Source organism: Monopterus albus, unplaced genomic scaffold (genome assembly GCF_001952655.1).
Source record: "Monopterus albus unplaced genomic scaffold, M_albus_1.0 scaffold70.1, whole genome shotgun sequence".
Classification (NCBI taxonomy): domain Eukaryota; kingdom Metazoa; phylum Chordata; class Actinopteri; order Synbranchiformes; family Synbranchidae; genus Monopterus; species Monopterus albus.
Genome location: NW_018127950.1, coordinates 539,298 through 549,572, shown reverse-complemented (window position 1 = coordinate 549,572; position 10,275 = coordinate 539,298). Strand labels below are relative to the sequence as shown.

Here is a 10,275-nt window from a genome sequence, read left to right as displayed (position 1 = left end):
CGTTCCGGCCCTCTCAGAGGCCTCTAAAATGGGTTTTTTTTTTTTTTTTTTTTTATGTTTAATCTGCCTCTGGATCCAAATGAAACATTTATTTTCAAAATGCTAACTTTGTGAATCTACACCTGGGTCTGGATCTGCAACATAGACTAATACCTCATTCAGCAGGTCATGGCCTCACTTTCTACTGGATTTCTTTGAAATGTGATGACAGATTTTCAGATCATCTGCTAAACAGTAAAGAACTGAAAACATACAGTAAACGTCTCAGCAGAGTTTATACATTTATTTATCAGGTAGAGTAAGAATAACACTTACTGTAAGTCTTCTTTTGATGTAAATTTGGTATCTAGATAGGCATAAAACATGCAAGTCACAGGAACACATTGATGCAACGAGCGGCAGCAATCTACTGTCAGTGACATAAAAGCATTGCATAAATATGTACAAAAAAGTAAGAATAAGTATACCTAATGAAATTTTAAAAATGACACCAGATCAAGCCAAAGATGGAATCATTTCTGGAATTTTACAGATTCATGAAGTTGTAGACCCACGGTATATACTGGTATTGTCTAGAAACCCTAAACTTCAAATAATCATTTGTCTCTGTCATTATCATTGAGAAAAGGAAGTAAAAATAACCCAGCATTATTAAACTCAGTCACTCTTTGTCTCTCTCTGCCCATCCGTGTCTGTCCCAGGTAAATGGTCAGAATGTGGTGAAGGTTGGTCACAGGCAGGTTGTCAACATGATCCGGCAAGGTGGAAACAGCCTTATGGTAAAGGTTGTCATGGTAACCCGCAATCCTGACATGGAGGAGGGTTCGAGGAAGAAAAGTAAGAGCTTACCCCATTGCACTCAGTGTTGGTGCTGTTGGTGAACACAGGTAGTAACCACAGCTTGACTGACTGGTGCTGCCTTTGTCTGTTCTATCCAGTCCCGCAGCAGAGTAAGAGGCTGAGCACGCCAGCTATAGCACTACGGTCCAAATCCATGACTTCAGAGCTGGAGGAGATGGGTAAGACGCATGCTTAAATAAACTGCTGGGGGTGAAAAGAGAAGGATTGCAAAGAATGGGGAAATAAACTACTAGGGAAATGCAAACAAAGATGAAGAGTGCTTTAGAGCTGAAGAGGAGAAACAAAAGTTAGTGAGTGGAAATAGATTGAGGTGATGAAGAAAGATAGAAACAATGTGAAGCCAGAATGCTGGGGGTTGTTAAAGAAAGTATGAAGGGGAGCAGAGCTAGGGCTAAATTTAGACAGCAACAAAGTAGAGAGGGAGATAGTGTACTTACTCAGCAACAGAAGCCAAAGTAAAAGAAAGAAGATTGGCTACCACCATGGATGACAGTCTCAATGCATTTCACTGTTCTTTCAGAGGTTCCACTCTGTCACTTCCAGCACCCCCACTACAGGTAACCCCACCCAACAAAAAGTGTTACCATCCACCCTGTGATTCCTTTCTCACTGCCCGCTTCTCTTACCTTTTACCCCTCTGCACCCTCTCACTGCTCCGTGGCCCACCCACAGCTTTAACTCCAGCCCCCACAGAACAGTCCACCAGCCCCACTGCTCAACACACACACCCAAGCTGACATTCAGCAAATATTTGTTGCCAAGGTAACACGACAGGGAAATGGGTGTCACCTGAGTTTCCGCATGCCACAAGCATCACTGCAAAGTGTGTGATTTTAATGTAGCTGTGATCAAGTTGCAAAATAAGTCCCTCTTTTGTTAATATCTTTTGTTGAAAACGTCTTTTATTCATGTGGAAGAAATCACACCCAGGATAAAATTACTGAGATGAGTAAGTTTTGAGAAAAAAAAAAAAAAAAAAAAAAAAAAAAAAAAAAAAAAAAAAAAAAAAAACAACAACTTTGTTCGAGGTCTATTGCTATGGTAACAGCATTATGTGTGGCTATGTGTATTCCATATCTATTTGAGGCAAAATAGTGGGAAGAGAGTGCACGGTGAGGGTCAACACCCCCATTTGCAGATGATAACGTTGGCCAGTGTTTTATTGGTGATGTTCTAAACATTTACGGTGCTCGCTGTGTCTGTCGCTGCTGTTTGCTTATGAACATGCCCAGCGAGCAACTGGTGTACGAAAGCTGATGATATGTGTAGCTTCTGGAAATGAATCAACATGGCTTCATCAGCTGGTCTCAGATCAGGAACAATGATGGACACTTGCCCAACCCTGTAAACAGCAGCGACTACAGTGAGTCCTGTCCTGCTGCTGTATGTCCAGACCTGACCTGCAGTTTATCCTGAGTGTAGAAATCAGCCCTTTGCTTCATCCCTCCCTGGTCTCCTCCCCTCACCTGCCTTCTCTTTTTGATATGACTTCACCTGACCAGCACAAAGCATGAGCATTCAATCTGAAACACAGGTAAAAGTTTCTGTCCTGCCTCTCTATCAACATGCATAACCCAGTAGCACGGTATACAGTATATGTAGTGATACTCTACAGGAAAAACTATCACACTACATACAGTATTGCCCTAACAATCAATTATAACATTAACTGTAAGACATAGATACAGCTGAACAAATGAAAACCACTCATATTTTACAGTTTACATCATCATGCTGAAAATGGTAAAAACATTGCTTTATTACTTAATGAAAAAACAAAGGTGTGCTTCATCCTTTATAAAGGAAGCCATGTTTTCTTAAAAAAAGAAAATGTGGTCATAATTCGAGAAAACCACGCTGTTGGTTCAAAAGACTAGTTGTGTCATCATTGTGCCATGGTATTGAAATGAACTGCAGATGAAGAAGTACAGCTTGACAGATAAATCAGCATCTTGCCAATACTGGCTTATTTCAAATATTTTGGTATCATGTAAATGTCATCTGTTAAGTAACAAGAAACTATAGCACAGAAATGCCAAGATAGTTTCTAAATTACTTTAAATCTGTCACCAATACATAGTTTGTCCCTTAAACAAATCCAAGGAATCTATGTCAGTGTTATTTGGTTATATCAGGTGTTTATGTATTGGCTGAAACATAATTAGCAGATTTTTTTTTGTCAATATTGATATCAATATCAGCCTCAACTATCCAGTATTGGGCTTTGCACATCACTGGATGCTTAACTTTTTTCATAAAAGTCAATCTAAAGAGCATGAATCATTAAATAATGTAAATAATATAAAATGACTCAAGATGTGTCCTCTCAATTTGCATTGTGAACACCCTATAACTTAGAACCTCATTGCTTCCATCTCCATCAAGTTGAGTGGAGCATAATGTGTGATGAAGCCAAGTCAAGCCCTGCCATATGCTCATTCACATACATTAGAATTAATTTAGCTGTGACACGCTAAACTTTCTCACCTCTGTGATTAGTGCAGTGTCCCAGTTCACCTACAAGTCATGGTGGAAGACAACAAGGACTTCAAGTTGAAGTGATGCACTTGAGTCCACACATTTTGTTTTCACAACACTGATGTCACGCAAGTGTTGCTTGAATATGTTTGAATGTGGGTTTCAATAAAGCTGTGGCTTATTTTGAAAGGGATTTGTGCAGTGTAGACATAGGTAAGAGTTCATAACCATTTCATGGTTGGTTTAATCATTGGACATTAAAATTTAATTTACGGTCAATTATGCTCAAGCTAAACTACTCATTATGAAATATAATGGCTTGAGAGTAAGTACGGCTGATGACCCTATTCCTATTCAGTCCACACACAAAAACTCACTCACACCAGATGCAAACACTGAAAGGTCACCTCTAATTCTTCCTCTTTACTACCATATGGACTTTTTTTCTGTTCACTGGTTTACCCACAATTTTTTTGCCTGTTTTGTCTTCCCTTCACTGCTGCTGGGATCTTAACCACTTAACAGTGGAGAGAGGTGGGAGTTGGCTTCAGACTAATTCCATATGTGTGTGCGTGTGTGTTTTCAAGTGTGTTAGTGTGACACCAAGCAGCATACTGTATGTGTGTGCAGCATATTTACTGTAACATTAAGTGTGCACGCTTCAGCTGCCTTTAAAGCGTGGGTGGGATTTACCATCTTTTACATGGAAGAGCAAAATGCCTGGTGATGTGACTCTGCCAGGCTCCGGGAACTATGATTAGTATTCACAGTAAAAACGCTGTCACACTTTAACTCCTGCCAAAACTTAAGTCTCCTTTTGTCCTCCTTCCAGCTGCTACTCCTTGGAAAAAAAAATCAGGTATGCTCCGGGACACTCTCACTCAAGGCACTGTGTTTGTCTGCCCAAAACGCCTTGGCACTGACTGTTCAGTAACTCAGTGAGCTGTGTGTACCTTTTCTTTTAGAATTCGAATCCTCCCAAGTTACAGAGAAGAAGAGGACAGTCTATCAGATGGCTCTGAGTAAGGGAGCTCATGTTTGTCAGTGGCTGTTTCCTGAATCTCTTCTTCTCTTTCTCATCCACATTCATCAAGTGTGTCTGTCACCTTCCACACATTTTCTTCATTTTGTTGCTGTCCATTTTTCTGTTTCATTGTTGTATGCCCCTTTCTCCCTCTCTTTCTCTGTCTTTCCCTCTCTCTCCTTTTCTCTCAGATAAACTAGATGAAATTCTTGCAGCAGCTCAGCAGACGATCAGCACCAATGAAGTGCCGGGGACACGTGGACAGGGGCCAAAAAGAGACAGGGGACGAAGTTTCTATGGCAATGAGGTGTGTGTTGTGACACATCCTGTAGTGTATTTACATGTGTCCTGAGATATGGGTGTTTGTGTTGATTGGGTCTGTCAACAGGTTGAGATGTATGCCTGGGAACTTTGAAACTAAGTTGCAGTAAAAGACAGAATAAAATATGAGTCAGAATCAGCTTTACTAGCCAGGTGTGTTGGACACATGAAGAATTTGACTCTGGTACAGTGGCTCTCAATATGTATGTACAATGCTCTTCTGTATTGGCAGTGAGTAGACAAGTAAACAAGACTGAGAGAACAAAAAAGAAAAAGAATGTGCAAACAAAAAAAGGAATGTACAGTAGGAAAATAAAAAGAATGTACTTATAAATATAGAAATATATACACAGTTTAGATGCAGTTTTCGAGATAGATACAATTAATACAAAGGTATATTTACAAGGTATTGCACTGAGGGTTGTTGTTCTGTTATACAGTCATGGGTTAAGTGTTCGTCAGAGCGAGGCCCGGGGGAAGAAACTGTCCTTGTGTCTGGTTGTCTTGGCGCACAGTGACCTGTAACGTCATCCAGAGGGGAGGGGTTCAAACAGCTTGTGTCCAGGATGTGAGGGGTCTGCAGAAATCTTCTCTGCCCTTTTTTTTGACCCGTGATGTGTACAGGTCCTCCATGGAGGACAGGCTGGCACTGATGATCTTTTCTGCAGTACTGACTGTCCTCTGGAGTCTGTTCCTGTCCTGTTTGGTTGCTGAGCCAAACCAGACAGTGATGGATGAGCAGAGAACAGACTCGATGATTCCTCTGTAGAACTGTATCAGCAGCTCCTGGAGCAGGTCGAACTTCCTGAGCTGGCACAGGAAGTACATCCTCTGCTGTGCCTTCTTGGTGATGGTCCTGATGTTGGACGTCCACTTCAGGTTCTGGGAGACTGTGGAGCCCGGGAACTTGTAGGACTCTATTGCTGATACAGTGCTGCTGAGTATGGTGAGGGAAGGCAGGATGGGGGGCTCTTCCTAAAGTCCACTGTCATCTCCACTGTTTAGAGTGCATTCAGCTCCAGGTTGTTGGAGCTACACCACAAGGCCAGCTGTTCAAGCTCCCGTCTGTAGGCTGACTCATCACAGTCTCGGATGAAGCCGATGACTGTTGCGTTGTCTGCAAACTTCAGGATTGTTACAGAAGGGTCTCCTGATGTGCAGTCATTGGTATAGAGGAAGGACAACAGTGGGGAGTGCACACATCCTTGGGGGGCATCTGTGCTGATAGTCTGGGTGCTGGATGTGGTTTTCTCCAGCCTCACCTGCTGCTTCCTGTCTGTCAGAAAGCTTGTGATCTACTGACAGGTGGGGGCAGGCACAATGAGCTGGGTCAGTTTAGAGTGGATGATGTCCGGGATGATGATGTTGAATGCCAAGCTGAAGTAAGGAAAGAGGACTCATGCATAGGTCCCTGGGGAGTTGAGGTGTTACAGGATGTACAGTGCCATGTTGACTGCATCACCAACTGACCTGGAAGGCAAACTGCAGGGGGTCCAACAGGGGTCTAGGATATCCTTCAGATGGGCCAACACCAGTCTTACAAAGGACTTCATAACTACAGCTGTCACTGCAACAGGTTTGTAGTCATTCATTCCACTAATGGAGGATTCCTTCGGGACTGGGATGATAGTGGAGCATTTAAAACATGAGGCCTCCTTTTTGGCATGATGAAACTGCTTGAGTTTTACTGTGAACTAGGGCTTGTTGTTGTTGTATATGCAGAAGGTCTTGGTGGGGCACATGTCCTCACGAAAGCTGATGTATGATGTCACAGTGTCAGTGAGTTCATCCAGGCCTGTAGCTCTGACTGCCTGCTCAGTCCATCACTTCATTGCTTTGATTACAGACCTTGCAGCTTCATGTTTCTGCCTATAGGCTGAGATGAGATGGATCATGCAGTGATCAGAGTCCAAGGGCAGCATGGGTGACAGACCGATAGGCATCTTTTATTACTGTGTAGCAGTGGCCCAATGTGTTTTTGTCCCTGGTGGAACAACTGACATGCTGTCTGTATTTGGGCAGTTCATGGTGAGATTTGCTCTGTTAAAATCCCATAGAATAATGAGTGGGAAGTTGGGCCCCCATTCTCTTCCCTCGCTGGCTTTTTCTCCAGGTCCCATTGAGGGCTGCTACTCCTGTGACCAGAATATCCACACAGTGAGTAGTCTGATGTTAAATAGCTCTTCTCTGGTGAAGGTAATCCAGGATGGGTTGCAGAAAACAAAGAAAATGATGAGCGTCCTGGCATCCATACGCTACACCATGATGTTCAATAGAAATATAATTTAAAACATATACAGTAAAAGCAAAACCTTGATGTGGCCATTGTTTTCAACATTATCAACAGCATTTTAATTAAAAAGCCTCATCATTTCGACATTACAAAAGTGTGGAAAGCTGGAACTTTCCATTCAATGAGACACACTGATTTGCTTTATTTGACCAATTGATAAACTTGAAAACAATGTTAGAACAACACAGGAGCACTGTTCATATTCCTGTGGAATCAAGCCTGATGGGAGGTGGAGGTACCTGACAGTTCGGGCTGGATTCGGACAGAATTTTAGAAAGTATATTTGAGTTCATGTTGGGTTTGGACAAGTAGGTCAGACTTCACACTAGACATCTGCTTAATTTAATGATAAAGGGAAAAGCATCATACAAACTCAACTGTGCTGGGCTTGGGTCAGGTTTGGTCATTACATACCATAAGTATGTTGGGTCTGTGTCACATTTGGCTGCCACACGTTTGGGCACGGGTTGGATTCAAACAGAAATATGCAGCCCAATCCATGCTCTAACAGAAAGGGATGGGGTTGAATTGCAATTTTGTTGAATCAAGTTCCTAGGTCACTTTTTGAATATGAATCCTTTGGAATCCCTCATCATCCCTGCTATCAGAACCATCACTACCTACATATGTACTAGGATGGACTCTCACTACAGTTTGTTTTACTCTCATTTACATGCTCTTCATTTTTACCATTTCAGCCAAATTATGGAGATCAGTCTGGGATGATGCCATCTGGGTTGGGCCTCGGCTATGACCGTGGACAGTACACCTCAGGTCATGCCCCACACCACGGTATGCTGCGGCAGAAATCCATCGGTGAGACTGTCTGTTTTTTCTGTCTGCCTATCTGTCTGTCCTCTTGACCAGCAGAGTTCGACATTGTGCTGACGTGTTTGTCTAGCCAAAAATGTGCACACTTTGTACTGTTTCTGTCATTGTACTCTCACGTGTTTGAGCAATTATATCTGTGGTGTACTGTAAAACTGAGTGTTACCACTACTATTTGTTACATACAGAAGGGCTACAGTATCAGTCTCCTTGGTTTATTCTAATGACTTACTTTCTGGTTTGTTGCTTACTAAGGCTTTGCTAACTCTCCCCTTAAATAGTTACATGCCCTCTGGTGACCAGTAAAGTGCTGCTGTATAATGCTCTTCAGCTGCTACTTGCTTTTGGAATATGTAGCACTAATTAACTTACTGTACATACTAACGGACATAAGAACTGAGGACAGACTCGCTGACAGGTAGATCGGCAGGCAGACTTACACAGACATTCTCATAAATTACACAAATTACTTTGTTTTCCTTTTTTTCTGGTTCATTTGCCTTGTCAATCTTATTTCTGCCAAAACTTTTATTTTTTCCTGGTTCAGCCTGTCTTACTTGACTCCATATGTAAATCCCCTTTTCATCCATGTTTATTTCTCCACTTGTGAATGATGTACTGCAGGGGTGCCTGAGGAGGAAAAGCAGTTCCTGCATCCTCCAGCCATGAAGTTTGCCCGCAGTCTGTCGGTGCCTGGCCCAGACGACATCCCCCCTCCTCCTACCACTGCTCCACCTGACCCTCCATTCTCTTCTGCTCCACCACTAGGTTGGAGAGCTAAGTCATCTCAGCAGCCCTCTGTCTCCATGTCCCAGTCCACATCTACATCTGCACACTACCAGCCCTACTCTCAGCCCGTGCACTTCACTCATGGGGGCAGGGAGAGGGCAGGTGGTGTCAGTACTGGCCCCAGTGGTGGAGCAGTGGACCACACAACCTCATATGCACATGCAGCTGCTCACACTAATCAAAGCAGGACTGCTTCACGCAAGGTTGCCTATACTGGGGAGTCTGTTGGAGCTGCCATAGGTGGAGGGGCAAAGGCAGCAGGTCTTCGGAGAGGCTACAGCACCGCCGTCCCCCCATCCAGCATTGCCACTGTAATGCCCCAGCAACAACAGACTACCCAGAATCAACCCCAGCGAGCAGACCGCAGTGCAGCAGGGGCTGGGACAGGGGGCCCCAAAGGAGGGGCCCGGAGGGGTAAGGGCCCCTTGGTGAAGCAGCCCAAAGTAGAGGATCTGCGCATGGGCCAAGGTACGCTGGGGAGCAAAAGCTCGCTGGAGAAAAGCTCCATCCCCATCCCTACCATAATTGTCAAGGCCCCTTCAACCAGCAGTAGTGGCCGCAGCAGCCAGGGCAGCAGTGTGGAGGCTGATCCTGCATCAGGGGAAACAGATGAAGCAAAACCACCCCATGGCCCTCTTCCCTCCACTCCCACTCCCCCTGCCCCGCCTTCCATTCCAGCACCACCACCTCCATCCCTGCCTTCTATCCGAGCCCAGGATAACCTGGACTTTACCAGCCAGTTTGGGGCTGCCATAGTTGGTGCAGCGCGTAGAGACAGGGAAAGGTTTCATGAAGCCCGCAGAAAGAGTGCCTCCTTGTTCATGTCTGCTGAGGAGGATGCGAGTCTTGTTGGAGTGAGTGATGGAATAGGAGGAGTAACAAGGACTCAGGTGTCACAGCAACAGCTTAGCACGCAGGCTGAAAGTTCATCAACACGGCTGCGCCCATCTAAATCTATTGACGAGGGCATGTTCTCTGCGGACACCTTTATCCATCACACCCGCAGTATGCCTCCAGCCTTTGGCCTACCTGAGTACTCCTCATCTGCCCTGGATTATCAGCCTAAATCTGTGCCTACTGACTTGTACACAGCAGCAGCCAGGCAGCCAGCACCCTCGACTACCACCACCTTCATTCACCCTCTGACGGGAAAGGCTCTTGACCCCACATCGCCACTAGGCCTAGCCCTGGCTGCCAGAGAGCGTGCTCTAAGGGATGACAGCAGATTAAGGAGGGGAACAGAGCACTTCAGCCGTCAGATGTCAAGTGTGGTGTTTCCTTCATCTGCAGTCATCTCTCAGCCGGTGTCATCTGCCGCTCAGTCCTCCAGCTCCTCCTACCTAGTCACCTCATCTTCCCTGGCAGCCACAACGCCAACTGTTGGCCGTCCACCCTCACCCAGAATCCTCAGAGGAGTTGGGAGTGTGTGGAGTGAGGAAGGCAGTGGAGGAGAGAGGGAGCGGGAAGGAGGAGGGGCTCGTGAGGGGTTAAGAGTTCGCTTCTCTGAGGACAAAACAGTTCACACGCACCACTACCAGTCTCAGCCGTATCAGTCAACCTACAAAGAGCGGGAGCGGGAGAGGTCAAGGGAGAGGGAAAGGGAGCTGTCAAGAGAAAGAGAGAGAGACAAAGAGAGAGAGAGTTACATGAGGAGGGCAGAGCATGCTGCTGCAAACGCAGC

The 10,275-nt window shown here is 44.9% G+C and overlaps 1 protein-coding gene across 1 annotated transcript in view; it reads left to right on the top strand.

Annotated features, from left to right (window-relative positions):
* The window catches only part of shank1 (SH3 and multiple ankyrin repeat domains 1), a 97,596-nt gene that overhangs the window by 71,803 nt on the left and 15,518 nt on the right, over nucleotides 1–10,275 (top strand). The window contains 9 exon segments of the mRNA XM_020605443.1: nucleotides 702–837; nucleotides 939–1,019; nucleotides 1,382–1,418; nucleotides 3,752–3,873; nucleotides 4,172–4,198; nucleotides 4,305–4,361; nucleotides 4,555–4,670; nucleotides 7,676–7,793; nucleotides 8,430–10,273. Coding sequence (XP_020461099.1) covers nucleotides 702–837; nucleotides 939–1,019; nucleotides 1,382–1,418; nucleotides 3,752–3,873; nucleotides 4,172–4,198; nucleotides 4,305–4,361; nucleotides 4,555–4,670; nucleotides 7,676–7,793; nucleotides 8,430–10,273 — 2,538 coding nt within the window.